This window comes from Danio rerio, chromosome 18, assembly GCF_049306965.1.
Source record: "Danio rerio strain Tuebingen ecotype United States chromosome 18, GRCz12tu, whole genome shotgun sequence".
Taxonomy (NCBI): Eukaryota; Metazoa; Chordata; class Actinopteri; order Cypriniformes; family Danionidae; genus Danio; species Danio rerio.
In genome coordinates, this window is record NC_133193.1 from 24051199 (window position 1) to 24074323 (window position 23125).

The window sequence follows — 23125 nt, forward strand, 5'->3', positions numbered from 1 at the left end:
ATATTAGTTTTAATGAACATTTTGTTGCATAGTGAAATAAAACCCATATTCTGTGATTAGCTGTAGTCACTTTTTTGCCAAATAAAGCAAATATTGTGCAGTTGTCCCCTCAGGACTTCAAGTTTGTCCACTTCTGCGTTGCATTTTCTTTTGTCTGGGGTTGAAATTGTTTAGTTTACATTTCGTTCATCATAATTTTATAAGGCAAATAATACCATCAGGGCCCTCAGAGATCTCCCAGTCTCCCCAGCAGCAGGTCTTCCATTTGCAGGCAAGGCATAGATTAAAATTAGCAACATCCATGGTTAAACGAGCCAGTCCTGGCTGGAATGCCTTCAGCAGACTTGGGCTGCGCTCTTTAGAGTGGTGGCATGTGTCATTGTGTCAGCTGGGGTAAGGAGGTCACAGCTCGTTGATGCAGCAGGGGGTACAGGGGCTTTGTAAAGCAGCCTTTACAATCTGTCTCTCTCTTCAGCACTGAACCTAATGGCCGTGTAGCTTCTGTGATTGTGACTCTTGGCCAGCTGTCATTGCGCAGGGCAACGCAGTCAGACGGTCACCGCTCCACCATTGTCTCCATCCACACCAGGGAGTGTTTGTCTCTTTGTGACATCATCATTACAGGAGATTGTTGTGACAGCTGGAGGCCTGGATGCACCCACTTTCTATGAGCAGAACCTTTCAGCTGTATTGATGAGGGCTGGATGATGGCAGTCCACCATATGTGCCATCTCCGTTCCCTGGAGCTGCGCTCATTGATAATTCACATTATTGATCGATGCTCATTTACGCCCGGCCCTTCAGAGGCTCTCAGCGGGATGGAGTGACTATTACTTAAGGCTAAGCACAGGTCTGAGAGGGCAGTGAAATAAAACACAGGGTGTACAGTAGTAAAATACCACAGCGTGGGATATATTGATGTACCTGTAAGCAAAAACAGTATGTTAGTCTATGTCTGCTATGTAGTTATACACAATCTTTGAACGGGTTTCCCATTCCAATGCTTAGTGTGTGGTGTGAACGGTGTGTCACACAATCAAAGGACGATGACTATTGTATAAGTTATACAATGCTTTTACATGCATAAAAAGCATATGAAAAGGAGAAAGGAGAAACCACCAGTCCTACAGGTGGTTTGTCAAGCCCACTCACCTGTGTGGAATTGTGCAATGTTTTCACAGAGCATGGGATGCTTATAAATAGGTGTCTGGTGCATATCAAGAGGAAAATTGTGTCAACTTCAGGTGCATGTGTGCATTCATTCAGCTGCATTCATCCAAGTGGATGGATAGATTGTGATCCCCCTAACCTAATCTATTTTCATTCACTTCTTTACACACTGTGGCCTCAGTTTTTCCCAATTGGGTAATTCCAGCTGCAGTGCTGAACTGATTGCCCATCGAAATTCTCAGCAATATCCTGTCCATTACTTGTCTTTTGTAAATGACCTTCTGTCACTGTAGAGTGGCTCACCATCTTGTATCTTGTCAATGAAAGTGTGCAAAGTTTGACTGCCAGGTAAATAAGGGTTTTCAGAGGAATCGGAAGTATTCTCTAATTTTGATCAGTGTTCTTATTCATATAAAAGTTTTTACTGTGCTTCAAAATATGTACCTCATGAAAATTGCTTTTATTCCTGTTAATCCCAGGACACACCAAGCTGACATCAGTAACACGTTTGCACACATTACACAACTGACATCAGAAGTATTGGCAATGCTCTTAATTGGACCAAAAAGCAGTATGTGAACACACCAAATGGATAACAGCTATTTGAAAAGAGAGCCAAGTACTGTACCTGCATGAGAGAATGTATCTTTCCATACCTGCAGAGTAGTCTGTATTATCATTTCACAAAGGGAAACTGGAACTAGTGCTGCACACAAACATACTATATACAAAGCAGCATTTCCATTTTCACAGTACTACTCGTTCAGTAGAGAGGGATTTGCTTGTGCAAACATATCTGATAATCCATAGCGATTGCAAATATTTAATTTATTTGATGAAATAACAGCTGGCTTCTTTGTATTCACCCCTGACTTGTTCGTTTGCTTGATTTCACAACTTAAGGTTTTAACCCAGGCTAATTCTAAAAAGTACCTCTATACACATTTCTGGAAAGCATCTTATACATGCCATGAGGAATGTTTTTTTTTTTTTTTTCAGTGTTTTTTTTTTCAGTTTTTTGTTTCGCAAATCCACCAGAGAACACTGTGTATGCTTTTTGAGATCTCAAATTTCTCTCGCAAGTGCATTCATGCCTGATGTTCTTGTGTAAATCCACCAGTGAGTTTTTATTAACTCACCGCTGTTGACTGATTGACTGAGTGACTGACTGACTGACTGACTGACCAATCAACTGACCCACCCTCCTTCTTTCCTAATCCCAACCAATAGTATTTTTAAAAGCACTGATTGACCCGCCCACTCACTTCCCTAAACCCAACTGACAGTTTTAAGAAGCAATCCAGAAAAAGAAAAGCCCTCACCTGATTTTTACCACATTTTCAGATTTTACCACATTTTCACCCTGTTATTTACTTGCTTATTTTATTTTTTGGCTTCTGTTTTTGTCTAACCCGCTTTCTGGAACCGTTCTTCGCCAGAATTGAACTCCGTCGTCGTAGTCAGTTCCTCTCTGTGTGTCTCAAGTCCTCCAACATATATGGCGAGGTAACTGGACAAACTGGTAACCTTAGCCGTCCATGTGGAGGTAAGCAGTCAGCTCATAAGCGTGAAAGGGCATGTCGACATACCACTCCGTAACATTCATTTAAAGACGAATTGCAGCCATACGTAGTTCTCCAGAGACCTATTTAGGGATACGTTTTTAGAAAGAGCCTATGTTGTAAGTTTTTGTTCTTGCGCTCCGATTTGTAGCTGAACAGCCAATCAGAACACTCTCTTTCACCTACGGCTGACACCAATTCTGCGTTCTGCAAACTTCCTCAAACTTGAGCCTGACAAGAGTTGACATATGGAACTCTAAACAAACTAGCCTGATGCTACCCAATGGTCGACTGTTGCATTTGTATGTCTCAACCTTTAGGATAACATCAAATACCAGTGACCTAAATATTGAGAAGACATAAAAAACAGGTCATAAACTAAACTGCACCTAGGAATGTTTAGATTCACCTTTGCTTGAATGTCAGCCTAAGTGAAAATGCAGACCGAGTGTGTGTGTGTGTGTGGTGGAGGTCATGGAGGTGTGGATGTGTCGAATGAAACACCTGCAGTTCAGTCTTAATGTGTGTGAAAGTGTGTACAGCAGCGTGGAGAATGTGGCCATTTACCAGCGCACTGTCAGAGAGACAGGTCGTGAGTGTGCCGATGTTCTGCAGATAGAGACGGGTGCTCGACGGGTCACAGGGTTTATCCAATAAATCACACCAATAACACGCTTTTACCTCACCGACAAAAAATCCCAAGGAATTTGTCATCGATTTTGCGCTGCCATTTGGGGGATAAAAAGGGCAAGAATCAGGGAGAGAGGGGCGAAGAGCAAGAGAGCAAGAGATGAGAATTAATAGTGACAGATTGCCAGCTTTCTTTAATGAGAACGGCTTAATTGGATGGTTAGAAGGGATGTCACATCTTAAGTGACAGGCTGTGTGAGTGCGAGAGTAAATATTAATACAAGATCTCTGGGATTTTTATTAGCTTACTGTCGTCTTTCTTTATTTATGTTGCACTTTCCGTGCATGACAAGACACTGCAAAGTGTTGGGCAGACAGTGCAGTTCTTTTAAATGCGTTTTACATGTGTGCACTTGGGCTTTCCATTGTGCTCGTCTTGTCGTCGCTCGTGCCTGGTTACCATAGTCACTAGATTTAATCTAACAAAGCATGAAGGCCTCACAAAGAAAAGCTTCATTGAGTCTGTGCAGTTAATCAGCGCTGCTCTGCCCTCCCTGACAATAAGTGAAGACTCGCGCTGATCTAAACCTAAAAAAACAATTATATCTTATCCAGATTACTTTGGATGTTTGTGTAATTTCTATTATTCTCAGTGTTGATTCTCGCTCTTGCTCTCTCTCTTTCTCTCTTTGTGGTAAACATTAATATTATCTATTATCTTTTTTTTTTGTACTATGACGTATAATTTAGTAATGTAGTATTTTTCAAATAAAGATTTTTTTGTACTATAAATCATCAATGCTTCACAAACAAATTATAACATTTACGTTATAATGAGAATATGTTTAAATATAAGTAAAAGAATAGTCGTTTTTGAGCAAATCAATAAATATTCAATTCAGTTCATCTTTATTTCTATAGCACTTTTACAATGTAGATTGTTTCAAAGCAGCCTAACATAGAAGTTCTAGTAGATTGAAATTGAAATTGTGTCAGTCCAGTTTTCAGAGTTGAAGTTCAGTTTAGTTCAGTTCACTGTGGTTTAATTTTCACTGCTGAAAGTCCAAACACTGAAGAGCAAATACATTGATGTGCAGCTCCACAAGTCCCGAACCAAGAAAGGCAGTGACGAGAAACAAACTTCACCAACTGACGAAAGTAAAGGAAAAAAACCAGGCTCAGTTGAGCATGATTATTTCTCCTCTGGATAAACTTCTTGTGCAGAGCTGCAGTCTAGGCAAAAGGGGCTGGAGAACGCTGGACATCCATTGTGGAAAAGCTGCAGGTGTAAGGCACCGGTGGGTGTTCAAGCTGGCCCATGAGATCCATGTGGAGACTCGTCTCTCACTGGGTCTTTCAGGAATCAGTTTTGTGCTCTCCACTCCTCCATGACCACCACAGCATGTGGTTGGGATACGGCCTTGTCCAGGATTATGGAGACCTTTAGAAGTCCTAGAAGTTTAGGGGTCATAAATGAGTAGGCTCAACCTCCTTTAGTAGACTTTGCTATTCTAGGTACAACCAATACCTGAGTTTTGAGATGTTAAAGAGCGGGTTGGATTGTAGCGAGACAGAAGGTTGGTTAGATAAACAGGAGCTACATTATTTAAAGCTTTATAGGCAAGAGGCAATGTTTTAAATCAATACAGAACTTAACAGGCAGCAGGCAGTAGGATAAAATTTGGGCTGATATGATCATATTTTTTAGACCTGGTAAGAACTCTGGCAGCTGCATTTGGCACTAACTGAAGCTTATGAATAGAGGATGCTGGGTAACCAGCAGATAGAGCATTACAGTAATCCAGTCTAGAAGTCATAAAAGCATGAACTAGCTTTTCTGCATCTAAGATAGACTGCATGCTTTGTAACTATACAGTTATTTATCTTTAAAATTAAAAGAGGAATAATCTTATATTTGGTTCCTGGAATTTTAGCAAAAAATATATATTAAGGTAAATGTAATGTAAAATGTAAATTTTCTCAATTTTTACTCACCTTCAAGTGGTTCCAAACCTATGAGTTTTGAGCACAAATAAAGATATTTTAAAGAAAGCTGGGAACCTGTAACCTTTATGTCCAATTGCATAAAAACAAATGCTATGGAAGTCAGTGGTTACATCCCAGCTTTCTTTAAAATATCTTCTTTTGTGATTATCACAAGAAAGAAACTTAAAGAAAGAAAAAAATTTAAAGGGTGAGTAAACAATGACAGATTTGTCATTTTTGGGTGGACTATCCCTTTAAGAAAATATTGTGTTCAATGAAAACAAATCACAATGCATGAAAAAATGAATAATGTATAAACAGATTAATATAACCCATTCATGCAACATTAAACCAGTACTAGGATTACTATGTTTGTATCAGTGACACATGCAAGTATCTGTAGTTTAGTATGCAAGAAGTGATGCCATGCACAAGTCTGGCACAATGCGTTCCTATAGTCTGGCTGCTGTGAACTGATAAAGGCAGAAGGAGAGCGAGAATGAAAGCGCAAGTAATCTCATTAACTCAGTGTTATGAGTGAAAGCCAGCAATCGTGTATAACTGGCCTCCGGGGAATCATGAAACCTGTATAAAGCTCACTCCACCTAGATCATTACAGTCCACACCTCACCAGTGCACACAAACTAACACTGCCCCATCCAAACATGCTTCGTGTTAAGGAGTGAATGCTCATTTTCACAGTGGGCAGAGCGCATTACTAACATACTAAAGCACTAAACCTCTGGAGGCCATGTTTTACGCTGATTTTGCTCTGCTTAATGCTGAACAAAACCCTTTGACCGTGGTAAAATCACTTAGAGCCAGAACAATCCGTTTTATGATTCGTAAGGAATCACTATATCAAACTGCTTTGGAATATTGTCTAAATAAATTAAAAGCAGGGGACTAAAATCTGTTTTTAAATGTCACTAGTACATTTGGACATCACTATGTTATAATGTTGAGCATAAAAAATGTGAACATTTAAAAGCTTTACTCAATTATTAAGGTTTGTAAGTGTGATTTATTTGATTTGATAAGACTTTTATCATGCCTTAAAAAGCCTTCAAAATGTAAACCAACATATTGTGCAGAAAATGATTAAGTACTATAACACATTGAATTATTTACGGAACATGCTGGTCAAATAATTGTTATCTTAACTTATCACACAACAGCTCCCAGCAGGCACAGGATGTCAGCATGACATCAGATTGACGTTGTACACCAACGTCGTGGGTCGTTGCATTTTGAAAATGAAAATTGAATTGAAGTCAGAACACAGCAGCAGAACGACATTAGTGTCCAATGTCAGACAGATGTTGGATTTTGGTCACTTTCCAATGCAACCTAAAAACAACCAAACAACAACGTCTAATGATGTTACAGCTTGATGTTGTGTGGATGTTATCAATATGAAGTCTATCAGACATTAGATTTTGGTTGCCATACCCTCAAGAATAAATGTCAGTATTTGATGTCAAAATGACGTTTATTTAAGATGCTGGCTTGACGTTGGATTTCGGTCACTTTCCAACACAACCTAAAATCAACCAAATATTTCACATCGTTGTTGGACATCAAAATAACATTGTCCCAAGACGCTGTCTAGATATTGAATTTTGGTCACCCGACATCATGACCTAAATCTAACCTAATATTAACATCTTATGATGTGTGCCTGCTGGGCTGTTTATATATCCAAATAAATAAATTTGGCCAACTTTATCCACAAACATATTGATGTAATTGTTAGATTTTTTTGTGTGTGTTTTGTATGGTATGTAGGTAAAGACAAATTCTAAGTCCTTCTCTGTAGTGTGTGTATATATATATATATATATATATATATATATATATATATATATATATATATATATATATATATATATATATATATATATATATATATATATATATATATATATATTATATGTATATATATATATATATATATATATATATATATATATATATATATATATATATTTATATGTATATATATATATATATATATATATATATATATATATATATATATATATATATATATATATATATAAATATAAAAAAAAATATATATATATATATATATATATATATATATATATATATATATATATATATATATATATATATATATATATATATATGATGACAGTACATAATATTTTTTTATAATGATACTCGTACTTATATTGAAGTGCACATTAAAGACTTAACTATGTTAATTAGGTTAACAGGTTAAATTGGAAACAGCGATTTGTTCTTTAGCAAGGGGGTTAATTATATTGATGTTAAAATTTGTTACATTTTTAGAACAGTTTTTTTTCCAGCCTCTTAAAGAAATAAGACTTTCCTAGAAGAAAATATAATAAATACTGTTAAGATTTCCTTTCTTTTTAAACATCACTTGGGCAATATTTGAAAGATACAGTGCTTAGCGTGAATAAGTACACTCAGTTTAAAAAAAAAATTTTTTTCTCCATTTCTCAGTGAATATATTTAATGTATTTAGGTGCATTTAAGCAAAACAGATTTATTAAACAGATATATTTATTAAAATAATATTTTAGTCATCAAACATATTTAGAAATTGAAAGATAATACAATTAAATTCAAGCAAAATATTGCAAAAAATAAAATAAAAATACAGCCTGTACAATTTCAACTAAAATTTAAATTTTTTTTTGCTTCTCTTGATTTTTCCTCTTTTTGTAAAATTAGTATTAAATAATTTTCTTTAAAAGAAATTTGGCTGTACTAGTTTTTGGTTAGATAAGCTCCAGATTAGGCTTCAGTAGTGACTATATAATATTGTATCAACAACGACATACACACTACACACACACTAGTGGAGTTCCCACTGGTCCAAGTGTGTGTTATGATTGGTATTATGTCTACAGCATTGTACAAATAAGGGGTCGCAGTTTGTTTTCATTTCCCAGGCTCACGTGCTTGACACAGTCTTCGATGCGTAAGACAGAAGGTAAACAAGCAGACAAAAGGACGGGCCATGTTCCCACGGGGACCTCTGAGACCCCAGATTTGTTGTAGTAATGCTTTTGTTAACCTGGTGTGAATGGCGCCATCAGGGCATTGTCTTTTTGTGGCCCATTTACTCTATCAATATCCATGAATTTCCATGATTGATCATCATTTATATAATTAACGATCACTTAACTGATTAATCGATAACCTTTATAATGCATAACGTGTCTACTTAAGTAGCACAATATCACTGGGATGACAAGATGGAAAAATTACAAAACAAAGGCATATTTATTCAAAAGTAAATGTTTAAATGTGAATAAATGGCTAGCATGATTGTAAAAAGATAATTCAATGACTAATGTACAACATGTAAATAGCACAAATGTCTCTAATGTTCACATTAGCCAGGTTTCTATCCTAATGTGAAGTGGATCCTTTCAGTGTTTGCAAAAAAAAAAAAAAAGAGAGGGAGAAAAAATCCCAAATGTAAATTAGGTGAAAATCCATCAATTAATGATACTGTGTTCACACCAAATGAAGAGCAGTTTCACTTGCTCTAGTTTATCCACAGGATGTTTTTTTAATTTAAGTGAATTTTCCACTCAAGTTAAATTATTTGAACTTGTGTGGAAGAAGCAACTGAGATGAATTCCATGTGTTTGTGGCAAAATTGTTATTTATTCTCAAATTATTACTTACCCCAGAATGTAAACAATATCATTGTCCATCTCTAAACTGCTAAATGCTTGAAACTAGTGGAGTTGGCAAATGGTGGAAATTTATTCGCACATTTGCAATGAATTTGTATGCAATCTTCTTATGCTACTTACAGTGCTCAGCATAATTAAGTACACCCCACTTTAAAAATTGTCCATTTCTCAGTGAATATAGGAAATGCATTGTGGTGCATTCAAACAATACAGAATTATTAAAAAGATATATTTATAATAATACTATTTAGTCACCAAACATATTTAGAAATTGAAAGATAACACAATTAAATTCAAGCAAAATATTAATAAAAAAATTACAACCTAAAAAATGTAAACTAATTTTCATTTATTTATTTTTTGCTTCTCTTGATTTTTCCTCATTTAAAAAAATGTATTTAATATTTTTCTATAACATTTAAATTTGGGTGTATTAGTTTTTGGACTATTATTGTAAGTTATTTTGTTAGATAAGCTCCAGATTAGCCTTCTGTACTGCCTAATTAAATGTATATGCACAAATATAATATTGTGTAGCTTTCTATTAAAATATGAATTTAAAAGATAGATTTGTGAGAGGTGTACTTACATATGCTGTCGCTTTTGGTGTTTCTTTTGGTGTTTCCATTGACTTCCACTTTAACCACATTTTTTTGACTGCAAAACCATGATACCATATAATCATGCATTTTTGATTGTTGGTGGTTTTTCCTGTTGGGAAGAGGTCGAATTTGTAACTTTCACTGTTGATCTTCAGTTGGCACCATTAACCCTTTAGATAGGCCTGTGCAAAAATGCTTAGTTTCCGGATTTTTATATGGAGTTTAACAGCAAATTAAAGTGTGTGTATGTGTGTGTGAGTGTGTAAGAGTGACCTTTATGCACTAACCTTGATGTGTCTGAGAAAATCAAAATATGCATCTAAGCTCTCAGAACTACATGGAGTAAACAAAAACAAAGACTGTGTATTTATGCACCATCAAATGTGGTTATAATGGAAGTCACCAGGGCAAAAACTGCAGCCAACAGTAAATTAGAGACAAAATGGAAAATCTAACAATGCATCAAAGCCGATTTTGTTACTAATCGTTCACATGTCCAAAACTGTGATAAAAGGTTAAAAAACTCCAGTCCACAATTAAGTTTTATATTAAAAATACATAATTTTGTGTTTTTTTTTCACCAAATCAGTGATATCATTTGTGAACTTGGCAATTAAAGAGGTAAAATCCTGTAATTTTGAGGTTGAGGTTGATTAACAGATAAAAACCTTGACCAAATCGATCATAAATAAAGTGCATCAGTTATCAACATTATTATCAGAATTATCAACAATCAATCACCAGTTAATTGTTTGCATCTCATGCAGTTGTTTTTCTGTCTTTCTCAGGTTGTTGTTCCCACACGGGTTGGTCAAGTCTATGTGTATGACACGGGAAAAAATGAACAGGACGAATATGATGTCCCGAGACACCTTCCACCCAGCCAGGACATCTATGACGTGCCACCCACCCGAACCCAGTACATCCAACAGGTAAAGAGTTCAGCAGAAAGAGCGACTGTGTCACTGCCTTGAGTTACAGATGTGCTTTAATGTCCATGTGAAGATCATTACACTGTAGGTTATTTGATAGCTTGTAATTTGTGCCTGAGCCAGTTGAAAATCGTTATTGATGATAATAGTCTTTAAGTGAATCGCAGACATCTGTAATGTGTGTGTGAGTGTGTGTGTAATAGATGATCGTCACACACTCTGGCAGACTCTAGAGAAGAGCCTTCACACTCATTAATAATACAAGCAATGAGAATATAAAATCCTTCCTTCATTTTCTTGCTTTCCTACAAGAATTTCCATTAATTGTTTGAAGATTTCTTTCTTTCTTTCTTTCTTTCTTTCTTTCTTTCGATTTTCTTTTTCTTTCTTTCTTTTTTTTCTTTCTCCTGATTTTGAAGATTTTTCTCATTCATTCTTTCTTTCATTCTTTTGAAAGATTTTCTTTCTTTCATTCTTTCTTTTGAAAGATTTTCTTTCTTTGTTATTCTTTCTTTTTCTTGTTTTTGAAAATTTAGTTTTTTCTCTTTCATTCTTTCTTCATTCCTGATTTTCTTTCTTTTATTCTTTCTGTCTTTCTCTTGATTTTTTCTTTCATACTTTCTCTTGATTTTTTTCTTTCATACTTTCTCTTGATTTTGAAGATTTTCTTTTTTTGAAGTTTCTTTCTCCTTCTTTTCTTATTTCTTTCCTTCTTTTATTTCCTTTCTTTTATTTTTTCTTTCAATCATTTCTTTTGTTTTTCTTTTTCTTTCTTTCTATTGATTTTGAAGATTTTATTCTTTCTTTCTCTTTTATTCATTCTTACTTTTTTCTTTTTCTTGATTTTCTTTGTTTGTTTGTTTGTTTCTCCTGATTTCTTACAATTTCTCTTTCTCACTCAATTGAATTCTTTTTTATTTGTTTTTAAAGCAACTGTTTTTATCTAATTTTCATCACTCATTTGTTCGGTCTATTGTTTTCTTAATCTATCACTTTTATTTGTTCTTTTGTCCGATCTTCTGTCTTTCTGTTATATCTTCATTCCTTTCGTACATTTTTACTCTTTCGCTCGCTGTTTCTCTCTCTGTTCTCCCGCATCTTTATATTCCTGTTGGCTCGATGATTGCATGCCTATTTTTAGATGAGGTCATGCATTACTTGCAGTGGAAGTAGATATTTCAGTGTCTGGAGGCATTTCAAAAAGAAGGTCAGCATTGTGTGTGCGTCTGTGTATGTGAAGCAGAATATCCTGAGACTGAGTACTGTGTGTGTCTATGAGGGAGAATGTGCTGTCAGCGAGATCAGTCCTTCAATGCAGCACACTGCAGCACACATACACATACACACACACACACACTCCTGGAGCACAGAGGGAAAGACAAAGCCTAGCTCATGGCAAGGGCCACGAATACCCAGACCTCAAAATTCCAACACACACACAGCCTGCAGCACAGCCATACAGATAGAAACATGGATGACTGCTAAGACCTGACCACATGCTGTAAATGACAGACTGGACTAAACAGGATACATTGCTTGTCATTTTTTTTGGCCAAACACAACCGTATTTCCAGGAGAAAGTACTGTACAAACACAACTGCTGTAAAATTAACATTAAAATACACATGGGAGGAGAATGAGGTGCCATTTACACTAATGTGTTTTTGTATTAAAACACATACGTTTTGTTTAAGTTATGCCTGGTGTTAAGTTATGCCTACTCTGGCATCTTCAATTCTGTGAAAGCTGAGCACTATAAAAATCCTGAAGAACTTGGTATTGTTTTGGATACGCAGGTGATTTGTTTCAGTATAGACGGACGGAAACTGAAACTTTTCAAAACAGAAGCATGACTATCTGCTCTCTGATTGGTCTTCTGGACATTTGCATATAATTCCCTGATTCGTCAAGCCTTGTATAACTATTACACAGGTGGTAGATTGTAAGTTCTGATGCAGGCAAAACTTTCACATGCCCAGTGAGTGTGAATGATCAGGTATCATGCATTTTATGTTGTATAGTGTGAAAGGAGATAATTTTTCTGAAATGCAATACAAAATTCAGTCTGGACGAAAAGCATTTTCAATCTAATTCTGTTTTTTTTTTTTTTTTTTAAAGAAAAACACACTAGTGTAAATTGTGTAAATGAGTTATTCGTAAACGAAGAAGAAAGAAATTGTGGCCAACAATAAAGTTAATTGACAAGTGCATGTTAGTATGGCTGTTTAACTTTTTTTTTTTTTTAATCGAGTCCAATACCATTTTGAAATTGGTGTAATTTTGAAATTCTAATCGATTCCTCAACGTTGTTGAGGAATTGGATTCCTACTTCTCACACCCTGCTAATAGCAATAACTATCAAACAAGCTAATTGAAGCTCATAATTATTGGATGAAAGGCACAGAAATATAATGTGTCTAAAATGCATGTGAGCAGTTGAAGTGTAAAGTGTAAACTTTCAGGTCAGCCGCATTATATTTGTATCACAGAATAAAACAATAATAACAACATAAATATAAATTAATTAAAGGAAAATGTATTATGCATTCACAAATTGCTTTATTTATTATTTAACATACAGTAATATTTAATAATATTTCAACATGACATACCATAACCACTTTTAGAAATGGCTAAATCGTTGAAGCGAACTATGTGGAAAAACCTTTCACAGAAATGCATCATTCATTCATTCATTTTCTTGTTGGCTTAGTCCCTTTATTAATCTGAGGTCGCCACAGCGGAATGAACTGCCAACTCATTCAGCGTGTTTTTAACCAGCAGATGCCCTTCCCGCCACAACCTATCCCTGGGAAACATCCACAAACACTCACACACACTCATACACTACGGACAATTTAGCCTACCCAATTCACCTGTACCACATATCTTTGGATTGTGGGGGAAACCGGAGCACCCGAAGGAAACCCACGCGAAGGCAGGGAGAACATGCAAACTCCACACAGAAAGGCCAACTGAGCCGAGGATCGAACCATCGACCCAGCTACCTTCTTGCTGTGAGGCGACAGCACTACCTAATCCTCCACTGCTTCGCCGAAATGCATCATGTGTTTGATAATTATTAGCAAACAGGCATCTAAATAGGAGAGTTAGTTCTTTTTAAATTAAAATGAAGATGAGCTCTTAATGAAGAATTAGTTCCCTTCGATTTAAATCGATTCCAACCTCAAAACCAACTCTCAATTCTCAATGCCTCGGAATCAAAGATTAACTGTATAATTTGCTAAACTTCATATGTTATGCATGAATGTGAAGGCTGATTTTTTTGTGGCGATCAGGTGTTCACAAAGCTTACACACTTACTATACAAGGCAACACCAAACCAGGCCAGTCTTCAGTCAGAACTAAAATAGCAACACACTACTGAAGAAATTAGACAGCCATGTTGATTAGTGCATATTCAGGGGGATCAAAAGAAACTATTTTAAATGAGTTTGCACTCACAAAAAAGCTGAAAAAAGTTATGAAGTAGGATGTATCTTTCTATAGTGCATATGTAAAATGCCTACTTTTTAGGTTGTGTTGGAAAGTGACAAAATCCAATGTCTAGCCAACATCTTAAACCCATGTCATATTGATGACAAATACTGACATTTATTCGTCAGGTATGGCAACCAAAATCCAACGTCTGATAGACATCATAGTGGTAATGTCCACACAACATCAAGCTGTAAGATCATTAGACGTTGATATTTGGTTGATTTTTAGGTTGGACGTTGAACTTTGACATTGATCTGACGTTGGGTTCTGACATTAACCTGATTTGGAGTACAACGTCAATGTGATGTCATATTGATGTCTTGTGCCAGCAGAGTATGTTTGCCCATCCTACCAAATGGAATTTACTCTCAACTGTGCGTGCATTAATAAACAAAAGTATACTTTTGCTAGTTTCCCAGTGATGGGTTGCAGCTGGAAGGGCATCCACTACATACATGTAAAACATCTGTTGGAGAAGCTGGCGGTTCATTCCACTATGGTGAACCCTGATTAATAAAGGGACTAAGTTGAAAAGAAAATGAATGAATACTTTTGCTATAGCAAGTTTTGCCACGATGCTGAATTCGATTGCTTGGTTTCTCACACCAACAAAGAATGCTGCAAGCTAAACCAGCCAGTTCAAAATCGCTCCAAATATTGCTTGTAATAAATCGGCGTCTCTCCGATTAGAGTGATAGGAAGGGAGAAAAAGCTAGACGTTTAATCAAATGGAGCTGGCACGGCTGCTGCTGGATGCTCAATGAGAGCTTTTGGTATTCATGGTTTCTCTTGCCTCAGTCTCTGGCTGCAGGCTCTCCTGAGGGCACACAACAGATTGAGAGCCATTGTTTGGCCAGCATTATAAATGCTAATGGTGTTTGTGTAAGGGTGTGTGTATGTGTGGTTGCTGCAGTATTGATTGATAGAAGTGTAGAGTAGACATGACTTCAGAACACTGGGATAGTTCTGTGTGAATTTACGGTCGTAGCTTGAGGTGTAAATTGTTTAAATCTGTGGATTGCTGATGATTGCAGAACTCGCCGATATACAGAAACAGTTTCATTTTTAACTAGAGCATTTCACTTTGCATGTGACATATTTCTGTTGTAAATAATTATTATTTTTGGCAGCATATATTTCTATGGAGTCATCAGGAGCCCGGGGGAGTAATAAATGATGAAGTAATAGTATATTATGCTTGAAATGTGACATTTTATTTGTACATAAAAAAAAAAACATCTTGTAGAAAATGAAGTCTAACAGCTGCATTTGTAATGATAGACATTTTCGGCTATTACCACCCTTAGAGGGCAGTTTGTGAACCACTGGTTTAAATTATTAATGGCTTAGTATTAAACTGAAAAGTGTGTGTGACAGTCTTTCTTAGATGAGATTACACTTCATTTTCATCCAAATTCCCACAACCTCATTTCACCCACATCAGATGCAGTAATGGAAAGAATCACACTTTAATGGCTGCTAGCACTATAAAACATTTACTGGGTTTTAATTCTTTGCTAACATTCAAGCCCTTTGTGTGTGTGTGTGTGTGTGTGTGTGTGTGTGTGTGTGTGTGTGTGTGTGTGTGTGTGCGTGTGGTTATTGTTTCTTGTTTGGATCAAGTGCTGTAGGCATTATTTGATATTTATATCAGTTGTCAAAGGTCTGACAGAGCGTTAAGGCAGGAAGTCACACTTCATTTTTAGCATGTTCTGAAACTCGAGTCAGCGCTACTGCTGTATTTATAAGAGCTCATGCATCTGAGAGTCTATGGGTTTTCTTAAATATACATCTCGGGGCAACCTCATTTGTTAGAATAACTTATAAATAAACACGTTTTTAGTTTTCTAAAATATTTTTCTTTGCAGCTAGATCTAGGGTCTCTGTATTGTACTTATATACGCTATATTATTATGAATATAGGCCTATATATAGATAGATAGACAGACAGACAGCCGATAGATAGATAGATAGATAGATAGATAGATAGATAGATAGATAGATAGATAGATAGATAGATAGATAGATAGATAGATAGATAGATAGATAGATAGATAGATAGATAGATAGATAGATAGATTAATGAAAACTTTTATTCGGCAAGAACTATTTAAATAGTTTCAAAGGCACATTCATAATGTTACAAAATATTTCCATTTTGAATTAACTCTTTTGAGCTTCCTGTTCATCCTGAAAAAAACAACAACATCAAAATATCCACAGGAAATGGCAGAAACAATTTTGCCAGTTTAGTTTGCCATAGCACAACATTCCTAATAACTTGTATGGTTTCCCTTGTGAATATGATCACAGGGTTTTCTTATCATATTTTGGGTAGAATAATTCATTTGCCATATTTTGGCAGTTGATGCGTGTCATAAATATATATCAGATGTCATTGTTTATGCTCATCTCCTGTATTTTTACATTGAATTTAAATTGTATTTTAAACGATGTTTGTGATGTTATTTTATCCCGTGAAGTACTTTAAAATGTGCAATTTTCATTCGGTCTTTGACGTAATCTCAAATAGAGTTAACTTTGTAACAAAGGTTCGGCAGTGGAACCTCACCTCAATTTACCTCTTAAACCAATCACTTACTCCCTAAAACTTATTTAAGGCAGACCAGCCCTCTAGCACTGTTCTTCTCGTTCTCTCAAACCCAACCTCCCTCCCTTTATTCCTTTGCTTCCCATAAACTATCCTTATAACCCTCTCTTCCCTCCTGGGTTGAATCAGGGCGTCCAATCACTCTACCAAAATATAACAGAGATGGTACCCCCACTCTGAGTCTCTGGGCATTATCGTAGGACACCCGATCAACCTACCTATCTGTTCACTGTTTATCCTCTTACTTCCCTTCAACTTCATCCCACTGTTCCCTTACCATCTCTTTCATCCCTACAATAAAGTCTAGCTCAAAGTATGGCATGGTCCTTGTTGGTGAACTAAAACATAAAGACAGGGCAGAACATCTAGAAGCTCCTCCCCCCCCTTTTTTTTTTTTTTTTTTTTTACAAAACAGCCAATAGCATTTCATTTTGACCACAGCTCTGCCAGTGAGAATGGTTGAGCTCAAATGCATCAAATGAAAATCTAATGAGAAGCGCCTTAAAGGGGGCGAGACATGTCAGATACTAGAGAGCATTTGATTGATCAGAGAATATAAAAAGAAACTGAAGTGATGTCAAAAAAGTTTATCTGTTTAGAAGTGACAAACCGAAGACTTGGGTTGTTTATATCTTCTAAATTTGAGTTTTGTCAATGTTTTGGTGCACTCTAGCTTATAGATATCCTTAAAATTAACATACTGACATGTAACATCTAAAAGAATTTTTTTAATAAGGCCTTTAAGAGCTTAAGAGCAACTTACAAGACAATTCTAGCATCTACTGTCCTAGAACCCTTAAACATTACTGTGTATTCCAGTGACATAAATCACAGAAGCAATTATAGCAGTGTAGTTTGCCACATCATAACATTCCTAATAACATAACAAAAGCTTCTATCATATTCACATCAGCCTGACCACCGAGCCACTGTAGAGGTAGCAGACTGAAAGAGAGCGATTGTAGGTGAAGGTGGAGGTCAGCGTCTCTGCAGAACTGCTGATTTCCTCCAGCTGTTGCTGTCTGAGGTCGTGCTCCTGTAATCTCTCCACATCAGTGTGAATGTGTCCCCTATTGAGTGTACCTGTGCTCCTTTTGACCCCCATTCATCCAAGTGCCTCGATTCCAAATCTGCTCTAACATGCACAAAAAAATAAGGGAAGTAAAAAATGGTTCAAAGTTTCTATGAGGTAGAGAAAAACCAAGGGCTCTGAAAAACAAATCAATAAAATGGGCAGAAACATAATTCAATTCAAGCCGGATCTACTTCTTGTCATGTATTTATGTCTTAAATTTAAATATGTGTGTCTTTTTTTGACCCTGTACTCTCTCTGTGCCACAGGTTTATGATACTCCTCCTATGGCAATGAAAGGCCCACCCAGTGGTCAGGAAATCTACGACACTCCACCTAGTGTGGATAAGAGCCAGCTGCACTACCAACAAACGGTACCCATCCATCTTTTTCATATTTATCTTATTTGCATATTTGATCTGCACATTAATGGGTGCTTAAGAGATCTGAATTGCCTGAAACAAAATGCCACAAGTCTCTAATACATGCAGAAAGGATTGTGTAAGTGATTGCTACTTTTAGCCAGACTTGGCAACTGTATTACTGTTGACCGCCAGCTTCAAACACATGCTGCCCCTCCTAAACTCTACCCACTAATGACATCTCAGCCAATCTGACGACAGCAAATCATACAGCGTTAAATGATTCACAAGCAGAAATATTTTCTGATTGGCTAGTCAGTCAAACACAACACCTGTTTCATTTATATCTAGGAAGAATAATGTCAGCCCCCTCCCCCAACACAGCATCCAAAAGAAACAACAACCTTGCAGCACTATCAAATAGTGTTTAATTTTTTTAACAGTTCTAGACTGAACAAAATGATGTGAAACAAATTTCACTCATAAATTGCTAGTGTGTTTTACATCAAGTAGCATATTTAAGATTGAACGTGTATTCCTTGCACAAAAAATCTGAAATTGTACACACAGTCACATTGATTCATACCACATTTAGGTAGCGTGTTTGATTTGCAATATACTGGCAGTTAACACTGAGCATATGTTAGATATTTAATTGTTCATGCACATTTCCTGTTTAGTGGTCCCTTATTAATCGTGAGAGTTACGTTCTAAAAATAACCCGCAATAGGGGAAATCCGTAAAGTAGTCAGCTTTATGTTTTACATTTTAGATGTTTTAAGGCTCTAAAACCCCTCACTACACACTTTATACACTTTTCTAAGAGAGGCATTAACATTTTCACACTTATTTCTCTTGTTTAAAAACGCAAAGTTCAAACCTTCGTCCAGTACTATAGAATAAATCCAACTGCAGTAACTGATCCACAAAACTAAAGCAGACTCCTTACGGTGGTCTTGTTGTGGACAGTTACAACCCTTTTGCATCCTTGTTGAACTTTATTTCTGCTGTCGTCCATATGTTACTTTTTTCCTTCTTTATGTTACTTCATTTATTCCGTAATGGCGCCTTACAGCCGCATAACTTCTATCCTTGTTTTAGCATGTCCAGAAGTCCAACTTTTAGTTCGATGGTTAGCATCTTCCTTTTGAGTGCCTTTGATGGTGCTGAATGTTTCGTCAACATTTGTGGGGTTTGTTGGGGAGAAATACTCCAAACATACAGTACAGCACTTAAGAGTCACACTGCTAGTGATCAAAGATTTATGTACATTTGGCAAGCTGAACGCATTCTTTACTGTACAGGAGACACGGCATGGAGAAGATTGATTGACAATGGTCTAAATACATCTGTCATAGGGTGCAGAACACAATGCACCAATCAGGACGCAGAACACACTGAAAACATCAGTGAAACTACAAGGCTGCGAAAATGTGAACCGCATCATAGCGAGGGACCACTGTATTTTTACATTAATTAATGCTTGCTAACATCTAATGCTTGAAATAATATTTAACTGTTGCATAATTGAAGTTTTAAAGATCAACTCTTTGGCAAATCTCAAATGCAATCCGTTTGTTCATTTATATATGTTTTTATATTATAAGGGTGTAACACCTAAATTCCCTTGAAACCTTTAAAATGGCTTACACTCAACTTATATGAACCAAAAATGTAACAATCAGATCACTAATGACTTCAGTTATGATTATAGGAGGCTTGTTTTGGTAAACACATTATTTCTTTTTACAGGTATATGACATTCCTCCATCTGTCAGCAAAGACGTTCCAGATGGTCCAATCAGGGAGGAAACGTACGACGTTCCTCCTCATTTTGCCAAGATGAAGAGCCTGGAGAATCAGAACCAAGCCTATCTGTCTCAGATCCCTGGCGGTCCCGAGCCTCCCATACCAGAGGATGTCTATGATGTTCCTCCTCCTCAGCTAATAGGAAAACGACAGCCTGAGGGCCAGGAGATCTACGACATCCCTGCCAGCCTGCGAAAAGGTGGCCCACAGGACCACCACCCCACAGATGTGTACGACTTCCCTCGTGAGCGCCCAGCAGGCGAAGATTCAGGCGATTACGTGTATGATGTGCCTCCACAGGTGGTCCGTGATGCAGCGGCCACCGAGGAGCTCACGGTCAGCTTCAAACGGCTGTCAGCGTCCAGCACTGGAAGCACTCGCAGTAATCTCTCCACGTCCTCTTTAGACATGGTGCCAGTGCGGGAATCTTCTGGGCCAGGTCGCTTGCTGCTCCTGGATCTGGACCAGGCTATGGAGCGTCTGTCCCGTCATCAACAGGCTGTGGAGAGCTCCGTTTCTCTCCTCATGTCGTTCATCAGTGGAAACTGGCGCAGCTCCACTCAGATGGAGTCCAACCTCCCTGCCATCCGACAGGCCGTGGACCGCATCCGTGTGGCAGTCAGGGACCTGCTGGAATTCGCTAGAGGTGCTGTAGCCAATGCCACCCAGGCCACCGACCGCACACTGCAGACCAAGCTTGGCAAGCAGGTGCAGAAGATGGAGGAGGCCTTCCAAGGTCTGGTGAGGTACAGTCAGGCACTGGACACTTTGGGCTGGTCCCCTGCAGCCCTGATGACATCTCAGCCAGGCACAGGTGGGGATGACCTGGACCGGCTGATCATGTGTGCACGTGGTGTACCTGATGACACCAAGCAGTTAGCATCGTTTCTCCATGGCAATGCCTCTTTGCTCTTCAAACGGACAAACAAGCAGCAGCAGCTTCCTTTGCCACCTGTTCCTCATACCGGTGACTCGCTGACCAATAATAACAACATCTCAGCCTATCAGTCAGGGACACCAGAAAGGGCCAACATCCAGTCCCGTCCATTACCCTCCCCTCCCAAATTCTCAGCCGAGGAGGAGGCTCCAGATAGGCCGTATGAGACAACAGAGGAGGGTTGGATGGAGGACTACGACTATGTCCATTTACAGGTATGCTAAATACAAAAATCTTCAGATTGGTTTTCTAGTTGTATGTTCTCATTGGTCTGCATGCCATCCTTATATGGGCTCTGCCTGTAATCCCCACTGTGTCAAGCCTCAGGCCTTTAATCAATCACCTTGATTGCATGTGCAGACCTGCTTTTCCTTAAAGCCCACATACATCTTCCTTTAGCACCAGCTGTTGCCTGTCATTGTGTCAAAACTTCCACGGAAACTGTGCAGATAAATGACCACAGTTTAGTCATAGGGGCATTTTTTAGTCTTTCAGGCTTTCTGTGTAACTGATATTTTCCTTTAAAAAAAAAAAAAAAACTTATTTATTTTATATGCTCAAGGCAGATTACTTCATCACCTAAAACATTTATTTTTTATTGATTTTTGTTTCATTTGAAACCTCCACTTGGGTTAAAAATCAGAGGAGGTATGTTTAATTAAGAGTCTGACTTCTGTAATCTTTTCAACAGCCAAAAATGGCTGTGTTGAGTTTCACTGTAATGTTATGCTGCCCCCCTGTGGAGTGAAAAGAAGCGTTTCAGCACACACTGTGAAAAATATGGTGGAAACATTCCAGTTGTGACTAATAGTGAAGGTTTATCTTTTTAATATGAATCAGTGCACAGATAATTAACAAAAACCTTTGCTCGTTTGATAGAAAACAAATTGTGGCCTACCTTTTTGGATTTAAAAAGCTTTACAATTAGTCGACCCAGTATCCATTCATTCATAAAGTAATTTTTTTTTTCTATTTTAGGGTAAAGAAGAGTTTGAGAAGAACCAAAGACAGCTGTTGGAAAAAGGGAGCATCAAACAAAATAAGACTCAGCTTGAACAGCAACAGGTATGCGAGACTATAACACCTTTTATGTTATAATAATACACAACATCATTTTTCATAACGTTAGGACATTCCATTTTTAATCACTTAAACTATATTAGAACATGATTAATTGAAACGTAAATGCCCATAAATATGCCAAGGGGTATAAATACAGCTGATTTAGAGTTTAATGAAAAAATAACATATTTAATGATGCTCACTTGTTAAGCCACTTAAATTTTACATTATACTAATTTTTAAAAACCTTATGCTAATTTTGCTAAGCTTTGACTTATTATTACTACACTGTAAAATTTATATGATCAATTAGTCCTGACAGCATGTTTTAGGTTATTGTAAAATATTAAACTTATTAAAAAGTTTAAAAGTTAAAAAGCTGTTTTAAGTCAGTTTAACATAATAGTTCAATGGACTCAAAAGGCTCATTTGATTCAGCTTAAAAATTTAAGGCAACCAGGATTTTTTACACTGTTTTGTTTGAATTTAAATATACTTTTTTTGTATGTATACATGTAATTTATTTACAGCGTTGGGCAAGCTGCTTGAAAATTGTAGTGACCTAAGCTATTAGCCACTCTCCCTAAAATGTAGCTTAACTACACGAAAAGCTACCGCCTGGGAAATGGCACAAACTAAGCTAAAAGCTACTTGGCAAAAGTAGATTAACTACATCTAAGCTATTTTTGCAATTTTAATTTTTAAATCGAAGCAACTTAAATCTAAGTCAGTCATACCTCAGTGATTAATAAAACTATCAATGAAACATGAGGCATAATTGTTTAATTCAGTTATTTACTGCAAACTATATTATGTACCAAACAGAAACAAAGTATTAGACCAAAAACAAAAAAATCCAATAAAACTAGGTGTTACACATTTATAATACTACATTATTTATAGTAAAGGGAAATATTTAGGAATATGCATTATATTGTATTTATATTTTTTTATATATATATATATATATATATATATATATATATATATATATATATATATATATATATATATATATATATATATATATAACTATTTATTAATGAATTGCAAAAACATATATACATAATGTTATATTATATGTTTAATAAAAAAGTACCACAATAATTAAAAAATAAAAAGTTAAATAAAAACTACCACAAAAATTTTATTTGAGTACTTCACTGTTTAGTTCAAAAACATTAT

General features: G+C 36.5%; 1 protein-coding gene across 4 annotated transcripts in view; it reads left to right on the top strand.

The window, feature by feature from the left end:
- Nucleotides 1-23125, top strand: part of bcar1 (BCAR1 scaffold protein, Cas family member) — a 184564-nt gene that overhangs the window by 155673 nt on the left and 5766 nt on the right. For all 4 annotated transcript variants that reach the window (XM_021467686.3, XM_005159138.6, XM_005159139.6 and 1 more), the window contains 4 exons: nucleotides 10443-10586; nucleotides 18040-18144; nucleotides 19885-21093; nucleotides 21857-21943. In XM_021467686.3, coding sequence (XP_021323361.1) covers nucleotides 10443-10586; nucleotides 18040-18144; nucleotides 19885-21093; nucleotides 21857-21943 — 1545 coding nt within the window. The remainder of the gene's footprint in view (nucleotides 1-10442; nucleotides 10587-18039; nucleotides 18145-19884; nucleotides 21094-21856; nucleotides 21944-23125) is intronic.